Source organism: Lepidochelys kempii, chromosome 16 (genome assembly GCF_965140265.1).
Source record: "Lepidochelys kempii isolate rLepKem1 chromosome 16, rLepKem1.hap2, whole genome shotgun sequence".
Classification (NCBI taxonomy): Eukaryota; Metazoa; Chordata; order Testudines; family Cheloniidae; genus Lepidochelys; species Lepidochelys kempii.
In genome coordinates, this window is record NC_133271.1 from 19,179,254 (window position 1) to 19,201,952 (window position 22,699).

The following is a 22,699-nucleotide window of genomic DNA, read 5'->3' on the forward strand; positions in this document are numbered from 1 at the left end:
TCCTTTGGGCCAAGAAGTTTAATGGAAGGAATGCCCTGTTCCCTGAAAATGGATCTCACTACACCGCTCTTCAGGGACCACTCATGGTTGTCTGAGAAAATCCTACCAGCCAGCTGGTTTTGAGAGTCCAGTAAATGTGCTGTTGTGGACATGATGTCTTCCTGGCTCCAGAAGTGCAGGACTTCACTGCTTCCTGACAAACTGATTGGAGCAGGTTCCTCCCTGCTTGTTCACATAATACATTATGGTGGTATCGTCCATGAGTGTGTGAACAATTGCTTTCTGAAGCTGATCCCAAAAGGCCCAACAAGCATTATATACTACCTGAAGATCCAGCATATTGACAAGATAGCACGCCTTCTGCTCTGATCACAAACTTTGAATCTTTAACATCCCTAGATGTGCTCCTCAACCTATTGTGGAAGCATTGTGACTACTGTTTGGCTCCATGGAAGATGGGTACAATGAATCCCCTCGTACGCACTGTTCTGATCTGTCCACCAGTGCAGCGAGTCCAATATTTTTGGGGGTACTCAAATAAGTCTGTCCAATGAATGGGAACTGGGGCAACAGACCAACCTCCACAACTGAAGATGCTACCTCACATGCTACATCACGTAAGCCGACACGGCCATATGGCCCAGTAGTCTCAGGCATGCTGCTGCTGTTGTTGCTGACTGTGAAAAGACACATTTTCACGGCTGGTGTGAAAAAAAAGCACAGGTGCTCACAAGTCCTTAAAATGAATAACATCTCATCTGTTTTATCAGGAAAAAAAACTGGCCACACTTTGCTGGATATCTGGCACTATTACAGAGTTCTGCAACCACAAGGGCCTTCTGTTCATAACCGCTGATGGCAGAATTCTGCCATCTGCATCAGCTATGTCCAGTGCCGACTGAAAAGACATCATGGAGACCATACGCTTTCTGTAATAAATGCCCTAAACTCCTCTTTAGAGGATTCCAGCAACTTGTCATTGAATTTGGCTATTGAATCCCAATTCACAAAATTATACTTAGACAGTGGAGTTTGCTGGTTTGCAATGCAATTCTGCAAGGAGGTGGTCAAATATATTTTCCTGACCATGAGATTCGACATCTTTGCTTCCTTGGCCTTCGGCATAGTCTTGAACCTCCCTTGTTTGACCTCTCTTTGGCTGCTGTCAGGATAAGCGAGTTAGGGGCAGGACATGAATAGAAACGCAACTCCTGCACAGTAACATAAAACTTGTCCATACACTTTGCCATAGGTGTCAAAGAAGCTGGAGTATTCCACAGCAGTGCTTCATTTATGGGGAGAACGACTCTTCCCAGGATCAAAGACTGAAGAGTGTTCACGAATATGCACGTTCCCTTGCACAAAATGAGCCTGCATATGCAAGGCGCTGAAGCCATTTTTCTGAGAGGATCTTTATGCTCCTTAAAATCTCCAGGCACTGGGGAGAAAGACTCCGGCACTGCCTAGTCATCTGGTGATGAGGACAAAGGAAGATGAACCACTGGAACCTCTTGCTGCAGTACTGATATCTGTATATACCTGTTCAGTGTGCTCATGCTCCAAAGGAGCTACCTCTGCTTGAGTTTGCAACAAAATGGCTGAGGAGCCAATACCCCGAGATGGTTGGGTGAAGTGGATGTAGGATCAGGATTTTAAAGAACGACAAACCTCCCCTGGATTCCACGGAGGCCAGTGAGGATAAGGGTATAGCATCAGTTGCCAGCAGGCACTGGACCAAGAGGCCATCTCTACTGTGGAAACAGTACCAATCCTGGTACTAATCGGGGATACAAAGAAGGTTTCAACCACCTTCTCAATGTCTCAAGAACAAAGGTGAGGGGGAGGATGGCTGCCAACTTGATCCCAATGGATCCTCAAAGTCATCCAGATTTCATAGAGAAGCCAACCACCGGAGAAGCGAACAAAAATCCAGCCTCATGCAAAGTTCAATACGTTGGCTGCATTGCCACTGAGGTAGATACCGAAGTCGGTGCCCTGACAACCAGCAAGGATATCATATTCTCACTCGGTACCAACACCGAGGTTGGTACCAATCCTGACAATGTGATCTGCCATGCTGCAGTCACCATTGATGCCAAAGATAGTCACTGTGCTGATGAAACCCTCCTCTCTAGAGGATGACTGGAAAGTTCCTATCTGCCACCACCTCTTGCTCTCTACTTTCTGGTTTTATATTAGATCAGTCTGCCCTTGCCCAGCTGGGCATCATCATTCATCAGACCTCATCTGCCCTGACTCTCCTCTAGGTGCAGCCTCTCATAGGGTTAACTGGCCCTTTTTAACAAGTCAGGCCTTGTGTGGGGTGGACACCTCATCCCACCTGTGAAGAGACTCACAAAAATTAAAAAAGAAAACATCTCAAAAACAGCACTAACCTGAGATTATTGTTGAAAATATAAACACAGATGTCAGGAAATTCAAAGCTATAATTCCCCAGTAATTGTAGCTCACACCTCTACACACGCAAATAAGTGCACATTCATGGCCTCCCTTCAGTCAGACAGACAGACATTTCCTGACATCTGAGCATTCAAATTCTCAGTTATAACATTCTTTAACAGTTGTTTATATTGAATTACCTTGGAGCAGGGAGTTGGGTTTTTTGTTTTTAAATATAAAGCAAAAAGATCCCTGATCACAGCATTAAATAAATCCATAATGCTACCACACAATGTAAGTGATATAATGTAACAATACGTGTAAGTTAGAGAGAAGGACCCTGCAGTAAAATTCATACTGGCGATTTTAATAGTATTGAAACAGTTTTTTTTCTAACTAGCATGGAACCTTCTTCCAGAACTCCTTAGCTCCACAACAGTAATCAAAAGAGGGCTGGGGACATTAGAATGTGTGAATGTACTTAGCAAAATAAGCATGTGTCTATTTTACAGTCATTACTGGATTCTTGTCTAAGCTTGTTTACTAGTCTTTATATGTTTTGTGAAAATTGTCAATAATTCCTTTATACATAGCTTGAAAGGAAAAACAACCCTCCCTAAATGTGCAACATCAGTGGTAATAGGATTTCAGAATGAATACTTCACAGCACACAAACTCATTGTGTAAACTCTCCATCTGTTTGTAAAAGTAGAACTTACTTTACAATCTAACAAACACTAACAGTAGTCATTTACTCCACCTAAAAATAGACTAAGAATATAATATACCACTGTTTCAGCTACTGTCCTTTAAAACAATTTCAGAGTACAAATGTTAGCTTTTTATATTGAGAACATAGGGGCAAATATTCATAAAGGGCAAATACTCATAAACAAATACATTTATATTGATTTTCCAGCATGAAAATCTTTACTGCAGTTTCTGTTTTACTGAATACCACTGAGCAAACTTCTTACAATGGGTGTCCTGACAGTCCAAAGATCTGATACCAGAACACTAACAGACAATCAAAATACAATCCAATTAGTCAATATTAAGAACCAACCTGAAGTAGCATAACATTCAGAAATTGTAACTTTATCATGGAGATGATGGTTAAACATTTTCTGTAGTTACGACTGCTCAGTTTTATATGTAAAGGACCGCAGAATGGGTTTGATTAGTGTGTGTCGCCCATGGCGACCGGGAGCTCTGGGGATCCCCCTAATGCCCGTGGTGGCTAGGAACGGCAGTGGTCCCTCTTGCCGCCCATGGCGGCTGGAAGCAGTGGGGATCCCTTGCAGCTTCCAGCCGGCACTGGCTGAAGTCACGGAGGTCTTTGGAAGTCACAGATTCCGTGACTTCCGTGACCTCCACGACTAAATCGCAGCCTTACTCAGGAGAAAACTGCAGACATTAAAAATTTCATGACTGTATTCTCTGTAATTGTCACAAAAAGAAAATACCTCAAATTCCTTTTCTCAAAGGCCCTGATCCTGCAATCAGATCCACATAGGCAGGTCCCCTGTGCCAAACAGAGTCCTGATGAAGTCAGTGAGGCTCTGCCCAAGGTGCAACGGTCCAATCCAGCTGGACTGTTTTCAGGACTGGGGCCTAAATCGTAACATATCATTTTGGGTCCAAGCTTGTAAAACAAGAATGGCATGAAAAAGGATCTGTATTCTATTGACAGCTCTGCTATGGAAGAACAGCAACAGGAGAAAGTCACCTCACCTCCCTGCTCTGTGCTTCATTTCTCCCTCTGTAAAACAGGAATCATGATAACAACCTGCTTTTGTGACGGGCGTGTAGATCTTTGGATGAAGTATGTTACCTATTATGCATTCTATATCCATTTCAGGTCAGTGAGATTTTACCCTTGGGTAGAAAGACTGATGCATAGCAAGCATACCAAGTTTTCATTGTTATACTTTTTTAATGCATTATACTTGACCACATTATTAGCATTGCTGGAAGAAAGAGAACATAGTGATCATTTATGTTATTCACACAATCCCCCTGAACTTACTGAAGATTCAAAAACCCAGACAGACAAATGGGGGGAGGGAGAATTAGGAATATAATTCCCCAGAGAGTTACTAGCAACATCATAAACCAGGAGAGTAGAGGTTTCACCAGAATCCCAAGACTGAATTTTATTAAATCACAGTGTTGCAGTTTGCTTATTACGGAAGCATAGGCATGTCTCTGGCATCATTTTCTTTTTCAAATAATGTCTTTTACTTTGGTGGATTAAATCAAACTCTGATCACATGCACATAGTATTCTGTAGATTACATGCATTCTTTCAACTATTATAAATTTAATGTTTGACGTTTCCTGAAATTTGTTTCTCATTTCTGTGGAATTTCAATTGCTCACAATGCGTGTTTTTCAGATTTAGCTATAAACATGACAATTCATTTGTCTATGCAATCTCAGCATCTAATAAAGGCACCAACATGCATGTCAGAACTTCTACTTTCATCTAGTGGATGGGTTTTGTGTTTTGCAGTTATTCACACTACCATATCTAATATTTCTTAACCTGTTAGCACCTATTGGGATGAAGATACTCTACTTCGATAAAAGGCAGACTGTTTTATCCCTACAAATATAAGCTGAAAGTTGGAGTTCAATAGATGGAGATTTATGTTTCTTCTCATGTGGCAATTTAGAGGAAATAGAAGTCCAGATTCTACCTCTCAAATATTTTTTAAGTTTCTGGAGAGTTAGGAGATATTTTCCCTTTGAATCTGTGCTGTGCTGCCTGCTGTATTTTCCACATAGACCTCTAAAGCTTGCTTGCCCTCCTGGTTTTTATATCAAAGTTTCATTTAGAAAGCAGCCAGACAATGAAAACACCAGAAATTCAAGAGACAGAAGGAGAAACCCAGATAGTAGGAAAAACAAAACAAAACCTCCTACATTTGAGAGGACAGACAAATGTTATAGCTACCAAAATAATATCCTTTATCATTGCATACAAGCCACAAGCTACAAACAGTGATGGAATGTTACATTTGTAATCTGTTCCTTTGCCAAGGTATTTTTCTCTCTTTCCAATAGAATACATTATTGGGACATATAATGGTAAAGTTACAGCAATAAAGATCCATTTGTTAGTACAAATTCTGGGTAAAGTGATACATATCAAGCAGCCACTCAAAACACCTTTTACTTTAAGCTCTAGCACACACTAAATGCATTTGAATTGGGAGCAAGGCTAAACTGGGCAATTAGCAGTATCAACCTTTTTTAAGGTTCAATACTTTTTAAAGATAAACATGTTTCTGGGTATAAGAAAAATTTGTGTGGAATAATAAAGATTCCATAAATCTGAACAAGAAATACTGAATTGTATTATAGCTCAGTATATATCATGATGTAAGTGGTATTTCATCATTTGACTAATTACCAGTGATTCACAGATGTTGTGTTTTCATTATGAGCCTTCAAAATTTGGAAAAGAATTCTGAAAACAAATATATGTATTTAAAAGTTTTGGCTAAAAAAATTCAGTAAGCCACTAAACCAAAATATCGAGCAACACAATTTCTATTTCTGTTTGTGTCCTAAAGTGACTAGTATGTATGGGAAACATTATTAGTCAGATGAACCATATTCAGTCAGTTTGCCCAGACTGTGATTGGAAATTTTCCAAAATGAATTGTTTTATTGTGACACATGAAGACCCCAAAAGACTGCCATTTTGAAAAGCAATGGTCAACTGTATACAAAAACTCACATACTGCTGTACATCCTCATTCTTTACAGAGAGACTTGGCTCATATGACAAGGTCAAAATCTGAAAAAAATATTACTATTTAAGATGACAATTTAGCTGTTTGAAGTCTTCTGATGCAGAAAGGTAATTAAAAACAGCCCTCCCAAGAACAGGGTGAAACTAAAATCTCAATATCTTGGTTTGGTGGCCTATCAGCAAACACAAAGCAATTGGGTTCCCTCGAATTATGGGTGCTCACACACAAATCCTGCTATCCGAACTTCTTATCTGCTTGTTTCTTTTGACTGGAATGGATGAGAATCTTGTTCTCCAAATGATTTTGAGATCAGGGTGCTTGTAAATTTCAGTTTCCTGGCAGCTCACTCAGACAGCAAGAATGGAAGGATGGCACAGTAAGTACATTCATGATTTCAGGAAACCAAGTCTTAGGTTTGTTGGAGGGTGGGGGCAGGGATGGAAGTGTCAAAGAAAAAGTTGTTTCACACCCCCCATTTCAGAAGGCTAGTTTTCCACCTTTCACTTTTCTCTGTTCAATGGAAATTAAATAATAGAAACTTTTTTATTATTATTTTGTGTCTTTAAAAGGAAGGTCTGATGGGGTATACAAACCCTGCGCTGGACAGAAAGGGATTAAAGAGCAGCCATGAGCTCAATAAGCTTCACCCTGCTACACCTGTGCTAGGTGATAGTCTAGGGAAGGAAAGCCCAGTAGCTGGAGGCTAGCTGGGAAGAAGAGCAGACCGGCCACATGCTGCAAGAAGCCTGGCAGGAACCCCGGAGCTGTCTGAAAAATGCAGTCTGCCAGAACCTCTCTGTGGGAGGATAGGCCTGGCCTCATCTGTAGGCCCATTGCTAGGCTTTAGGATAGGCTGTTATAACTGAGGCCTGCCTCCTAGAAATGGGCTAGTAGCTGAGCCTAGGTTGGCAAAAGATCACTCTTTTGGCTGGTGTTTCTGCTGGATGGGGAGCAGGAGACTATTACCCTACTCAACACAAGGCTATGGCTACACTGCGTACCATACAGTGGCACAGCTTAACTGCTACAGCTGTAACGCTGAAAGGTCTCCCGTGTAGCTGCTCTTTACCACCAGGATTATGCTTGTAATGCTCTATGCTCTACTGCTGGCATAATGAATGAGCAGAGTTAGATTTACCACCCCCAATGAGCAGAGTTAGATATGTCGGCAGGAGAGCCTCTCCTGCCAACACAGCGCTGTCCACATCACCACCTTTATCAGTAAAACTCATGTCGGTCAGGGGTGTGTTTTTTACACCGCTGGGTGACAAAAGTTTTACCAACAAAAGTGCTGGTGTGGGCTTGGCTCTGCTAACAGAAAGGCACCTATCTTTTGTGCAGGTGTAGGCATGTAACTTATCAATTAAATCAGCTTCTAGACCAGATGACTGGAGGGTAGCTAATGTAACACCAATATTTAGAAAAGGCTCCTGAGATGATCCTGGCAATTACAGGCCAAGAAGCCTAACTTCAGTGTCAGGCAAATTGATTGAAATGAACATGGTATGTTAGGGAAGAGTTAACATGGGGGTTTTTTAGGGAAATCATGCCTCACCAATCTATTACAATTTTTTGAGGATGTCACTAAACATGTGGACATGGGTGATCCAATTGATAAAATGTACTTGGACTTTCAGAAAGCCTTTGACAAAGTCCCACACCAAAAGCTCATAAGCAAAATAAGCAGTCTTATCCCATAAGTGTAGGTCCTCTCACATATCAATAACTGGATAAAAGATAGGAAACAAAGAACAGGAAGAAATGGTCACTTTTCATAATGGAGAGCAGCAAATAGGGGGATATCCCAAAAATCTGTACTGGGACCTGTGCTGTTCAACTTGTTTATAAATGATCTGGAAAAGGGGAAGAACAATGAAGTGGCAAAATTTGCCAACACAACTATCTTGAATAATTTTTTAAAGTCCAAAACTGACTGAAAAGAATTACAAAGAGATCTCACTAAACTGGGTGACTGGGCAACAAAATGGCAGATGAAATTAAATATTGATAAGTGCACAGTATTGGAAAACATAATCCCAACTATACACAAACTGATGGGGTCTAATTTAGCTGATACCACTCAAGAAAGATCTTGGAGTTACTGTGGATAATTCTCCAAAAACATCCAATCAACATGCACTGGCAATCAAAAAAGCTAAGAGAATGCTAAGAACTATTAGGAAAGGGATAGATGATATGACAGAAAATACCATAATGCCATTGTACAGATCCATAGTACACCCACACCTTGAACACTGCATGCAATCCTGGTCACCCCATCTCAAGACAGATATATTAGAATTGTAAAAAGTACATAGAAGAACAAAAATGATGGAACAGCTTTCATATGAGTAGAGATTAAAAAAACTAGGAATGTTTATTTTAGTAAAGAGATGACTAAAGGGGTATACAATAGAGGTCTATAAAGTCATGAATGCTATGGAAAAGTGAATAGGGAAGTGTTATTTACCCCTTCACATACCAGAAGAACCAGGAATCACCCAATGAAATTAACAGACAACAGGTTTAAAACAAACATATGGAAGTACTTCTTTACACAACACAGTCAACCTGTGGAACTCATTGTCAGGGGATGTTGTTAAGGCCAAAAGTATAACTGGATTAAAAAAAAGAACGAGATAAATTCATGGAACATAGGTCCACCAATGGCTGTTAGCCAAGATGGTCAGGGACACAAATCCCATCCTCTGACTGCTAGAAGCTGAGACTGGATGACAAGAGATGGCTCATTTGATAATTGCCCTGTTCTGATCATTCCCTCTGAAGCACCTGGCACTGACCACTGTTGGAAGACAGGATACTGGGCTAGATGGACCACTGGTCTGAACCAGTATGGCTGTTCTTATGTTCTATGGAAGTGTTCCAGGTAGGCAACAGGATTTCCCTTTTTAATCTGCAAAAGCCCCTTACAGATATTTTGCCTAGATTCAGACTGCACAAAGCTGGAGGTGGGGTTGGGAAGGAGAAGGGAGCCAGTTGGGTTCCTCAGATTCTCCCCAACCCACAGTGAAAGTTAATATAGTTTTCGGCTGTATTAAACATTCTGCATCCCTCCCTGAGTCAATTGTGGTGAGGGTAGGCCTGAAAGCGTGGCTGCTATAGAATCAGTATTCCCCATGGACAAGCAAGAAGTAGAGGACAGGAGGATCCACGGGTTTGATTCAAACACATGCCACAAGTATGAAGAATTCATAGTAAACTCTTTGAATTCAGACTCAGAGTTCTCTCTTGACCTCCCTTGCTGTTGCAAAGAGGAAAATTAGGAGTTTTTCATCTGTTCAGTTATTTTATCAGTCAAAACGTATATAAAAATAGAATTTTAGCATGAAGCCTGCAATGTTAAAAGGAAAACCTAGTTCTCTCCCCTGCAAATGTGAAGTGGAAGCAGAGCAGTTCTACCATTTGGGGGTGAAAGCAGCGTTCCCTCTAATTTTTTATTTCCATGTGCGGAATGAATTTTGTTATGTGCACCAATATAGACACATCACCTTCATATTGGTGCACATAACAAAATTCATGTGGTGGAGGTAGGCAGAGGTGTTAGAAGTGTGGGAGGGGGCTCAGGGCTGGGGCAGAGGGTTGGGGTGCAGGCTCTGGGGTGGGGCTCAGGAGTATGGGGATGCAGGCTGTCCCAGGGCTGCAGTGTGGAGAGAGGACTCCCCCCAACCCTCTCTCACCGCAGCTCGGGGCAGGGGGAGAGGCGCCTCTCCCCGGGTGCGGCAGCTCCGGCAGGCCTGGGCCGGGCCAGGCCAAGGGAGGGGCTCTTCTTCTCCAGCCACAGCAAGTCCGGGGCAGGTCCATGTTGGGGCGCCTCTCCCCCGGCCGCGGCAGGTCCACAATGGGACCAGCGGGGAGGGGCGCCTGTCCCCCGGCCAGTCCGCACTGGGGTCAGCAGGGAGGGGCACTCTTCCCCTGGCTGCAGCAGGTCCGCGCTGGAGCCAGCGGGGAGGGGGACCTCTTCCTGCACAGCCCTGAGCCTCTGCGCGGGGCTTAATAGGCAGCTGTGCGGCTTAGAGGGAACTTAGGGTGCAAGCACCCTCTTTGTAATGCTGTGAACTTCAGCCACTGGGTCGAAGCAGATTCTACACAGGAACTCTGCAACTGCTCCATGGGCTGGTCACGGAAAGTGGGTGTTAGAGATGGTAGGAAGAATTTATCCATTCCCCCATGTGCATTTCTCTAGTGCCCAGCCCATATACTCAAAGAGGAAGGATGTAACCATTCTAATTTGGGACTTGAGATCCATTTCAAATTTCCTGCTCCTGTCTGACCTTCCGCAAGTCACAGTTCTCTGTGCCTCGGCTTCCCATCAGTAAAATGGGGATATAGTATTCTTCTACGTCACAAGTGTGTTGTGATCATAAATGCATTAAAAAAGGTAAAGCACTCAGATGCTATAGTAAAATAGGGGCCATACACATATGTAAGACAGACTGATAAGAGCCTGGATTTAGGCCTCAGTGCACCACTCATATTAACCAGAGCACTTTATAGACCATATGCTAAAATGTAGTTTATGAGATTAAGAGCTGGGTTTGTTACAAAAGACTAAAGGGTTAAAGCAATACATTTGTTGAATTCAAAATCTGTTAATTCAAAATTGTAAGTAAACTCATCTGATTAGCGTTCTAGTCACAGCCTTGCAAACATTTCTGGTCTGTTCCCTTGTCAGGGGCCAAGTACCACACTCACTTAGACCCAGTGCAGCCCTGTCAATTGAGGGGTCAGAATTTGACCCTAGATGCTTTACAGTGGAATATTTCAGGCAGCAAATTCAATGCAGAGCCACGTTCACTCATTTAGACTTTCAATATTTGCAGACCATCTTTGGAAGTGAAGAGCTGAATGAATGCGTAAATGTAAAGCTCAGTTTCTTGCCTTTTAAAAACAATGAATGTGACTAGCCGCTTGCTACCTTATCCAAACCTATATGCTTCACCCAATAATATATGAGATGGCATGATTGATACCAGCCATAGATACCACTGATGTTCCATGGTAAGAAGCATGACAAAAATGATTAAATAAATAACTCATGTACTTTACATACAGGACTCAGTGTAACCAAATTACTGGAGAAACTTTTAATAAACCATAAAAAAGTCTGTCTATTTTAAGCTACATGAGCTTCTAATTTAAAAGGTTTTCTGATTGGATTTTGTAATCAACCCATGAAGTTTCTCTTCAGGATTATGTTTTTAACAAATATGTCAATTTGCCTGTGATAGATCAGAACTGAGAAATCTAACCTTAAAACAATGAGGAACCAGAGAGGTCTTCTGCAAGGTGTATGTGTAGTGTGGAGTTTTTTTGTTTGTTTTTTGACGGGGGAATGTGGGGGTCTGAATATACCAACATGCAATTAGGTGTTAATAAATTAGATTCCCCTCTAATGCAGACATTTAGAATGCATGATACACAATTCAAAATTTATTTTTGCTTCATAAATCCCTCACTTTATATCCGTGTCACTCATTTCTCCAACGCAACTTTATACAGGAGTTTCACTATCATACAGTGTATTAAATCAGGCTGGGATTTTCAGAAGGCATAAAGGAGTTAGGGCATGGCTACACTTGCAGATGTAGAGCACTTTGAGTTAAACCCGCCTTCGGAGAGCACAGCAGGGAAAGCACTGCAGTCTGTCCACACTGACAGTTGCAAGTGCACTGCCGTGGCCACATTTGTGGCACTTGCAGCGGCATTGGGAGCAGTGCATTATGAGCAGCTATCCCACAGAGCACTTTGTCCCATTCTGGCGCTGTGCTTGTGGGAAGGGTGCGGGACATTCTGGGTCTTGTCCCAACGCCCCGTGATGTATCGGTTCGCATCCCAGCAATCCCTGTGCTTCCGTCAACATTTGGCGCCATCTTTCAACGTTTTTTGTACTGCGCGCTCTGTCTTCCTTTTCGGTCTGCGGGAATGGAGCCCGAACTGCTGAGGAGTATGCTGACGAGTCTCGCCAGGACATCACGTTTGGCAATCTTTATGATCCAAAGTGACAGCGAGGACTCTGACAATATCGACTCAAGTAACGCATATGACACGAGTTTACTTGTGGTATTCACAGACATGCTCACCACTGTGGAACGCCGCTTTTGGGCTCCGGAAACAAGCACTGAGTGGTGGGATCACATCGTCATGCAAGTCTGGGATGACGAGCATTGGCTGCAGAACTTTCAGATGAGAAAAGCCACTTCCGTGGGACTGTGTGAGAAGCTCGCCCCCACCCTGTGGCACAAGGACATGAGATTGAGAGCTGCCCTGATGGTGTAGAAGTGGGTGGCTATTGCAATCTGGAAGCTGGCAACTCCAGACAGCTACCGATCAGTTGCTAACCAGTTTGGAGTGGGAAAGTCTACCTTTGGAATCGTATTGATGCAAGTTTGCAGGGCCATTAATTGCATCCTGCTCAGAAGAACCGTGACTCTGGGTAACGTGCATGACATTGTGGATGGCTTTGCACAATCTTAAAGCAGTGTGGGGGACACTGAATGCTTTTTCTGTATTTTCTAAGTGATGTTAGTGCATCAGAATGGTCTTGATGGAACAGGAGAACCACAGGCAGCATCTGTGAGATTCTCCACCCTGTCCCACCAATGTACAGTACTCAAAGCCTCTGCAGAGGGACCTCAAGGGATGAGACAAAAGCTTGGTCTCCATGTCTGTCACTTGCTGGAGGATTCTCTGCTCCTTGAAGTCTTTAAACCATGATTTGAGGACTTCAATACCTCAGACATAGGTGAGAGGTTTTTCGCAGGAGTGGGTGGGTGAGATTCTGTGACCTGCGTTGTGCAGGAGGTCAGACTAGATGATCATAATGGTTGGTCCCTTCTGACCGTAATATCTATGGATCTATAAATGGGTTTCCCTAACTGCAGAGGGGCAACAGATGGCACACATATTCCAATTCTGGCACCAGCCCACCTAGCCTCCAAGTACGTTAATCGGAAGAGGTATTTCTCTATGGTTCTTCAGGCGCTTGTGGATCACCGTGATATAGACATTAACACAGGCTGGCCCAGAAAAGTGCATGACGCATGCATCTTTTGGAACACTGGCCTGTTCAGGAAGCTGCAAGCCGGGACTTTTTTCCCAGAGCAGAAGATCACCATAGGGGAAGTCGAAATGCCCACTGTGATCCTTGGAGATCCCACTTACCCTTTAATGCCGTGGCTCATGAAACCCTACACAGGGAGCCTTGACAGCAGCAAGGAGCAGTTCAACAACAGACTGAGCTGGTGCAGAATGACTGTAGTGTGGCACTCTCTGCATGGGAAGCTGGAACAGGCCAATGACCGCATCCCCGTGGTTATATCCGCATGCTATACCCTCCATAACATTTGTGAAGGGGAAGGTGAACGATTCACTCAGGCTCTATGAGTTCACTCATAGAACTCGGAGGTTCAACACCTGGAGGCTGAATTTGAACAGCCAGAGAGCAGGGCTATTAGACGGGCCCAGCGCAGGGCTGCAAGGATTAGGGATGCCTTGAGGGAGCAATTTGAGGCTGAAAGCCACCAGTAATGTCTGATGCCCTGCACGGGAATGAAGTGCAGTGGTTCCAATGTTCATAGGAATCTGTGTTTGCTACGCTGACTTGCAGTGCCTGTTTCTTTCCTGGGCTAAGGTATCTTTTACTTTATGCAATGATAAAGAAGGTTTTCAAAGCCAAAAAATCCATTTATTGAAAAGAAACACAACTGCTTGGGAAACAGAAAGGGCAAGGGGGTGGGGTGGGGAATGGTACAATCACAGATTTGCGTATGTCCTGTTATCATACTCAGCCTTCCTGTCTGGAGTGCTGTGCAATGAGTGCTACACTTCAGGATGGCTATATTGCATGGTGATGGGGGTTGAGTGCAGTGGGTAAGGGTCGTAGTTTTCAGGGCTCGGTGGTGAAGCTTCAGGTGTTGGAGGCAGCTGGTGGTGGTAAGAACCCGGATGTTGAGTTGGAGGTGACATGGGGGCACAAGGGAAAGAGTTCTGGGACAAGGGCTGCGAAGGGAAGGGGAGGCGGGGTGCAGTAGTGCTCCGCCTGCATGGCTACGAGCGCCTGCACAGAGTCCACTTGGCGCTCTGTTATGCTTATCAGCCGATCCGTGCTTTGCTGCCGGAGCACCGCACTTTTGTGCTGGCGCTCCTCATTCTGCTGGCGGAGCCTCCTTTCACTGTTCTGCCACTCCTGCACTTTTTGATTTTCATTACTTGAATGCTGCATTACTTCATGCAACATGTCTTCCTTGCTTCTACGTGGCCTCTTTCTGATTCTTTGGAGTGTTTCGGCCGGTGATAACATGGACGGCTGAGATCTCAAGGTTACATCTGTAAAGGCAAAATGCAACACTTAACAGAGGCAGCATTATTCACATCAGACAGAGCAATGATTTCCTCATACTTAAGGCCAAGCACAGTCTACAGAATAGCATAATTTGCCTGTCCCAAAGCGAGCTCACATAACCCACGGGAGCCCCAAAATGGCGAGTAAGCACAAGGTCAAGCGTGACTGATTGTTTCATGGCTGTACTGTCCTCTGGGTTTTCGCACCTTGGGGAGAGCCAACAGCGGCAGGGGGCCCCTATACTGAACACTGTCCCCACATTTTCCACAGGAGTTCGTCCTGGAAGATATCTCGCTGCTGAGGGTGACCTGGGAAGCAAGAGAGGGTCTTCTACTGCAATGCGGCTTCCGCCCTGGCCCATATGCAGCTTGCCTGTGTGCAGCAATGGTCCCCCCGCCCCACACGGCACAGTGGGGCAGACAAGTTAGCCTTATTGGGACAAGAACCACAGTAGCTCTCCCAAGAAACCTGCACAAGCACATTGCCCAAATTCTGGATGAGACCTTTGAAGAGATTACCATAATGTGAGAGAGCACATCAATGCCCTATTCTAGGCATGCATGCAGCCCTAACCCACTTCCTTCCCAAAATAAAAGCCACTTACTGGGAACCTCCTCTGGTGTTTGTCCTTCCCCAAGCACCGGCTGCTGCGACTGGCTACCTTCCTCCTGGCTTGAGAACAGCTCCTGGCTGCATGCATCTAGGGATGCTGGGGTGTCTTCCTCCGTCTCAGCACCCTTGCTCCCACTTTGCTCCTCCTCCTCCTGCCTTGTTGAACTGGGCTCTGAAGTGTCCATGGTGGTACTCGGAGTGCAGGTGGAGTCACCCATTAGTTTCACATCCAGCTCTTCGTAGAAACGGCAGGTCACAGGGGCAGAACCGGAGCGGCTGTTTGCTTCACGGGCTTTGCGATAGGCATTCCGCAGCTCCTTCACTTTAACCCTGCACTGCAGTATGTCCGGGTCATGGCCCCTTTCCATCATGTCCCTTGATATCTGCCCGAAGGTATTGTAATTCCTATAGCTGGAGCGCAGCTGGGACTGGACAGCTTCCTCCCTCCAAACACTGATGACGTCCAGCACCTCGCCATTGCTCCATACTGGGGATTGCCTGGTGCATGGAGTCATGGTCACCTGGAAAGATTCGCTGAGAACACTCCACACCTGGCTGAGCAAACAGGAAGGGGATTTTCAAAATTCCCAGAGAATTTAAAGGTGACGGTTGGTCACCTGAGGGCAGGGCAGGGCAGGGCAGTAGAGTTCAAAGTGATGACCAGAGTGGCTAGAACAGGCATTGTGGGACACTTCTGGAGTCTGATCAGAGTACACTATAGGACCAGGGTGTCCACACTGATGCCAGGGCGCTCCAGCGGGGGCACACAAAATGTTATTCCACTCACCGAGGTGGAGTACCAGGAGCGCTCTATGTGCCTTGCCAGTGTGGACGGGTAGTGACCTAGTGGACCTGGGGCTCCTTTAATGCGCTCTAACTCGCAAGTGTAGCCAAGCTCTTAGTTATCAGCTCCCCTTGAAAGTCAATGTGAGTTGGGTGACTAAGAGTATGTCTACACTACGAAATTAGGTCGAATTTATAGAAGTCGGTTTTGTAGAAAGCGTTTTTATACAGTCGACTGTGTGTGTCCCCACACAGATGCTCTAAGTGCATGTAGTTGGCAGAGTTTATCCACAGTACCGAGGCAACCGTCGACTTCCGGAGCGTTGCACTGTGGGTAGCTATCCCACAGTTCCCGCAGTCTCCGCCGCCCATTTGAATTCTGGATAGAAATCCCAGTGCCTGATGGGGCTAAAACATTGACACGGGTGGTTTTGGGTACATATCGTCAGGCTCCCCTTCCCTCCCTCCTTCCATGAAAGGAAGGACAGACAATCGTTTTGCGCCTTTTTTCTTGAGTTACCTGTGCAGATGCCATACCACAGCAAGCATGGAGCCCACTCAGCTAACCATCACCTTATGTCTCCTGGGTGCTGGCAGATGCGGTACTGCATTGCTACATAGCAGCAGTTTATTGCCTTTTGGCAGCAGACGGTGCAGTATGATTGGTGGCCGTCGTCGACGTAGTCCTGGGTGCTCTTTTAGCTGACCTCAATGAGGTCAAGGGCGCCTCGGCAAACATGGGAGTGACTCAGAAAGGTCATTTCCCTTTTAAGTTTCATCTCATGACGATTCAGTCCTACCGGCAGTGCACTGTCTTTTAATCAGCAGCCAGCAGAAGATGATGGCCAGCAATCATACTGCTTCTGCCGGGCACCCAGAATCAGCAATCATACCGTCTTCTGCCGGGCACCCAGGAGAGGACGATGGCTAGCGGTCGTACAGTCTGCTGCCAGCAAGATGTATAACAATAGATGAAATGGACCAAAACAAGAAATAGACCAGATATGTTTTGTATTCATTTTCTCCTCCCTCCGTGAAATCAACGGCCTGCTAAACCCAGTTTTGAGTTCTATCCTTGAGGGGGCCATTCTGTTTCTCACAAAGCCACCCCCTCTGTTGATTTTAATTCTCTGTAAGCCAACCCTATAAGCCATGTCATCAGTCACCCCTCCCTCTGTCAGGGCAATGGCAGACAATTGTTCCGCGCCTTTTTTCTGTGCAGATGCCATACCACGGCAAGCATGGAGCCCGCTCAGATCACTTTGGCAATTAGGAGCACATTAAAGCACACGCATTATCCAGCAGTATATGCAGCACCAGAACCTGGCAAAGCGAAACCGGGCAAGTAGGCGACATCAGCGCGGTGACAAGAGGGATGAGGACATGGACACAGACTTCTCTCAAAGCATGGGCCCTGGCAATGTGGGCATCTTGGTGCTAATGGAGCAGGTTCATGGAACGCCAATTCTGGGCTCGGGAAACAAGTACAGACTGGAGGGACCGGACGAGTTGCATCCGAGAGTGCTAAAGGAATTGGCGGCTGTGATTGCAGAGCCATTGGCCATTATCTTTGAAAACTCGTGGCGAACAGGGGAAGTCCCAGATGACTGGAAAAAGGCTAATGTAGTGCCAATCTTTAAAAAAGGGAAGAAGGAGGATCCTGGGAGCTACAGGCCAGTCAGCCTCACCTCAGTCCCCGGAAAAATCATGGAGCAGGTTGTCAAAGAATCAATCTTGAAGCACTTACATGAGAGGAAAGTGATCAGGAACAGTCAGCATGGATTCACCAAGGGAAGGTCATGCCTGACTAATCTAATCGCCTTCTATGATGAGATTACTGGTTCTGTGGATGAAGGGAAAGCAGTGGATGTATTGTTTCTTGACTTTAGCAAAGCTTTTGACACTGTCTCCCACAGTATTCTTGTCAGCAAGTTAAAGAAGTATGGGCTGAATGAATGCACTATAAGGTGGGTAGAAAGTTGGCTAGATTGTCGGGCTCAATGGGTAGTGATCAATGGCTCCATGTCTAGTTGGCAGCCGGTGTCAAGTGGAGTGCCCCAGGGGTCGGTCCTGGGGCTGGTTTTGTTCAATATCTTCATAAATGATCTGGAGGATGGTATGGATTGCACTCTCAGCAAATCTGTGGATGATACTAAACTAGGAGGAGTGGTAGATACGCTGGAGGGCAGGGATAGGATACAGAGGGACCTAGACAAATTGGAGGATTGGGCCAAAAGAAATCTGATGAGGTTCAATAAGGATAAGTGCAAGGTCCTGCACTTAGGACGGAAGAACCCAATGCACCGCTACAGACTAGGGACCAAATGGCTAGGCAGCAGTTCTGCGGAAAAGGACCTAGGGGTGACAGTGGACGAGAAGCTGGATATGAGTCAGCAGTGTGCCCTTGTTGCCAAGAAGGCCAATGGCATTTTGAGATGTATAAGTAGGGGCACAGCGAGTAGATCGAGGGACGTGATCGTTCCCCTCTATTCGACATTGGTGAGGCCTCATCTGGAGTATTGTGTCCAGTTTTGGGCCCCACGCTACAAGAAGGATGTGGATAAATTGGAGAAAGTCCAGCGAAGGGCAACAAAAATGATTAGGGGTCTGGAACACATGACTTATAAGGAGAGGCTGAGGGAACTGGGATTGTTTAGTCTGCAGAAGAGAAGAATGAGGGGAGATTTGATAGCTGCTTTCAACTACCTGAGAGGTGGTTCCAGAGAGGATGGTTCTAGACTATTCTCAGTGGTAGAAGAGGACAGGACAAGGAGTAATGGTCTCAAGTTGCAGTGGGGGAGGTTTAGGTTGGATATTGGAAAAAAATTTTCACTAAGAGGGTGGTGAAACACTGGAATGCGTTACCTAGGGAGGTGGTAGAATCTCCTTCCTTAGAAGTTTTTAAGGTCAGGCTTGACAAAGCCCTGGCTGGGATGATTTAATTGGGGATTGGTCCTGCTTTGAGCAGGGGGTTGGACTAGATGACCTCCTGAGGTCCCTTCCAACCCTGATATTCTATGATATCCTATGATAGTGTTGCAGGTCTGGGACGATTCCCAGTGGCTGCGAAACTTTTGCATGCGTAAGGGCACATTCATGGAACTTTGTGACTTGCTTTCCCCTGCCCTGAGGTGCAAGAATACCAAGATGAGAGCAGCCCTCACAGTTGAAAAGCGAGTGGCAATACCCTGTGGAAGCTTGCAACACCAGACAGCTACCCGTCAGTTGGGAATCAATTTGGAGTGGGCAAATCTACTGCAGGGGCTGCTGTGATGCAAGTAGCCAACGCAATCAAAGATCTGCTGATATCAAGGGTAGTGACCCTGGGAAATGTGCAGGTCATAGTGGATGGCTTTGCTGCAATAGGATTCCCTAACTGTGGTGGGGCCATAGACGGAACCCATATCCCTATCTTGGCACCGGAGCACCAAGCCGGCGAGTACATAAACCGCAAGGGGTACTTTTCAATAGTGCTGCAAGCACTGGTGGATCACAAGGGACGTTTCACCAACATCAACGTGGGATGGCCGGGAAAGGTACATGACGCTCGCATCTTCAGGAACTCTGGTCTGTTTCAAAAGCTGCAGGAAGGGATTTTATTCCCAGACCAGAAAATAACCATTGGGGATGTTGAAATGCCTACAGTTATCCTTGGGGACCCAGCCTATCCCTTAATGCCATGGCTCATGAAGCCGTACACAGGCAGCCTGGACAGTAGTCAGGAGCTGTTCAACTACAAGCTGAGCAAGTGCAGAATGGTGGTAGAATGTGCATTTGGACGTTTAAAGGCGCGCTGGCGCAGTTTACTGACTCGGTTAGACCTCGGTGAAACCAATATTCCCACTGTTATTACTGCTTGCTGTGCGCTCCACAATATCTGTGACAATAAGGGGGAGACATTTATGGCGGGGTGGGAGGTTGAGGCAAATCGCCTGGCTGCTGGTTACGCACAGCCAGACACCAGGGCGGTTAGAAGAGCACAGGAGGGCGCGGTGCGCATCACAGAAGCTTTGAAAACCAGTTTCATGACTGTCCAGGCTACGGTGTGAAAATTCTGTTTGTTTCTCCTTGATGAACAATGGGTACATTCCCCCTTGATGAACAATGGGTACATTCCCCCTTGATGAACAATGGGTACATTCCCCCTTGATGAACAATGGGTACATTCCCCCTTGATGAACAATGGGTACACTCTTTCACAGTAAACCTTGCTGTTAACATTACATACATAGCACATGTGTTTTCGTTCCAAGGTCGCATTTTGCCTCCCCCCAGCGCGTGGCTAGCCCCTCCACCCTGCCCGTGGCTAACAGCGGAGAACATTTCTGTTCAGCTACAGGCAAACAGCCCAGCAGGAACAGGCACCTCTGAATGTCCCCTTAAGAAAAGCACCCTATTTCAACCAGGTAACCACTCTCCTGAGGATAACACAGAGAGATAAAGAACGGATGTTGTTTGAATGCCAGCAAACATACACTGCAATGCTTTGTTCTACAATGATTCCTGAGTACGTGCTACTGGCCTGGAGTGGTAAAGTGTCCTACCATGGTGGATGGAATAAGGCTGCCCTCCTCAGAAACCTTTTGCTAAGGCTTTGGGAGTACATCCAGAAGAGCTGCGAATGCCAGGGCAAATTGATCATTAAACATGCTTGCTTTTAAACAATGTATAGTATTTTTAAAGGTACACTCACCAGAGGTCCCTTCTCTGCCTGGCGGGTCCAGGAGGCAGCCTTGGGTGGGTTCGGGGGGTACTGGCTCCAGGTCCAGGGTGAGAAACAGTTCCTGGCTGTCGGGAAAACCGATTTCTCCACCTGTTTGCTGTGAGCTATCTAAAACCTCATCATCATCTTCCTCGTCCCCAAAACCTGCTTCTGTGTTGCCTCCATCTCCATTGAAGGAGTCAAACAACACAGCTGGGGTAGTGGTGGCTGAACCCCCTAAAATGGCATGCAGCTCATCACAGAAGCGGCATGTTTGGGGCTCTGACCCGGAGCGGCCGTTCGCCTCTCTGGTTTTCTGGTAGGCTTGTGTCATAAATATAAAGGGAAGGGTAAACCCCTTTGAAATCCCTCCTGGCCAGGGGAAAGCTCCTCTCACCTGTAAAGGGTTAAGAAGCTAAAGGTAACCTCGCTGGCACCTGACCAAAATGACCAATGAGGAGACAAGATACTTTCAAAAGCTGGGAGGAGGGAGAGGAACAAAGGGTCTCTCTGTAGTCGTCTTGGCCGGGGACAGAACAGGAATGGAGTCTTAGAACTTTTAGTAAGTAATCTAGCTAGGTATGTGTTAGATTATGATTTCTTTAAATGGCTGAGAAAAGAATTGTGCTGAATAGAATAACTATTTCTGTCTGTGTATCTTTTTTGTAACTTAAGGTTTTGCCTAGAGGGGTTCTCTATGTTTTTGAATCTAATTACCCTGTAAGATATATACCATCCTGATTTTACAGGGGGGATTTCTTTATTTCTATTTACTTCTATTTTTTATTAAAAGTCTTCTTGTAAAACACTGAATGCTTTTTCATTGTTTTCAGATCCAAGGGTTTGGGTTTGTGATCACCTATGCAAATTGGTGAGGCTTTTTATCCAACATTTCCCAGGAAAGGGGGGGGTGCAAGTGTTGGGAGGATTGTTCATTGTTCTTAAGATCCAAGGGTCTGGGTCTGTAGTCACCTAGGCAAATTGGTGAGGCTTTTTACCAAACCTTGTCCAGGAAGTGGGGTGCAAGGTTTTGGGAAGTATTTTGGGGGGAAGGACGCGTCCAAACAGCTCTTCCCCAGTAACCAGTATTAGTTTGGTGGTGGTAGCGGCCATTCCAAGGATAACGGGGGCAATATTTTGTACCTTGGGGAAGTTTTGACCTAAGCTGGTAAAGATAAGCTTAGGAGGTTTTTCATGCAGGTCCCCACATCTGTACCCTAGAGTTCAGAGTGGGGGAGGAACCTTGACAGCTTGCCTCAGCTCCTTAAGTTTCACGCAGCACTGCTTTGGGTTCCTGTTATGGCCTCCATCCTTAATGCCCTGGGAGATTTTGACAAATGTTTTGGCATTTCGAAGACTGGAAAGTAGTTCTGATCACACTGATTCCTCTCCCCATACAGCAATCAGATCCCGTACCTCCTGTTCGGTCCATGCTGGAGCTCTTTTGCGATTCTGGGATTCCATCATGGTCACCTCTACTGATGAGCTCTGCATGGTCACCTCTACTGATGAGCTCTGCATGGTCACTTGCAGCTTGCCAAACAGGAAATTGAAATTCAAAAGTCCGTGGGCCTTTTCCTGTCTACCTGGCCATTGCATCTGAGTTGAGAGTGCTGTCCAGAGCAGTCACAATGGAGCACTCTTGGATAGCTCCCGGAGGCCAATACCGTCTAATTGCATCCACAGTACCCCAAATTTGACCTGGCAAGGCCGATATGAGCGCTAATCCCCTTGTTGGGGGTGGAGTAAGGAAATCTATTTTAAGAGCCCTTTAAGTTGAAAAAAGCGCTTCGTCGTGCGGACGGGTGCAGGGTTAAATTGATTTAACGCTGCTAAATTCGGCCTCAACTCTTAGTGTAGACCAGGGCTAAGTCCCTCAAATTGCTTTGAAAAGCATCAAAGAATAAAAAACACTTACTGGCAGAAGATTACTTCTGGCATTTATACATCTGAGTTTGTTTCATTTTAAAAAATGGGATTTGGTAAGGAAAATGGTCTACCATGCCATTTACGCCTGGGCTTGCCAAGTACAGCTCACAAACTTATGCAAAGTAACTTCGAAACTGAAAAAAAAGA

At 45.5% G+C, this 22,699-nt stretch overlaps 2 protein-coding genes across 3 annotated transcripts in view; both read right to left on the minus strand.

The window, feature by feature from the left end:
- Positions 1–22,699, minus strand: part of MED27 (mediator complex subunit 27) — a 182,250-nt gene that overhangs the window by 62,630 nt on the left and 96,921 nt on the right. The window lies entirely within an intron of this gene.
- Positions 13,759–17,827, minus strand: LOC140899391 (uncharacterized). The gene is made up of 2 exons (XM_073314819.1): positions 15,131–17,827; positions 13,759–14,510 (listed from the first exon to the last, which is right to left on the minus strand). The coding sequence occupies exons 1-2, from the start codon at positions 15,651–15,653 to the stop codon at positions 14,092–14,094; spliced, it is 942 nt and encodes a 313-aa protein (XP_073170920.1). The 5' UTR covers positions 15,654–17,827; the 3' UTR covers positions 13,759–14,091.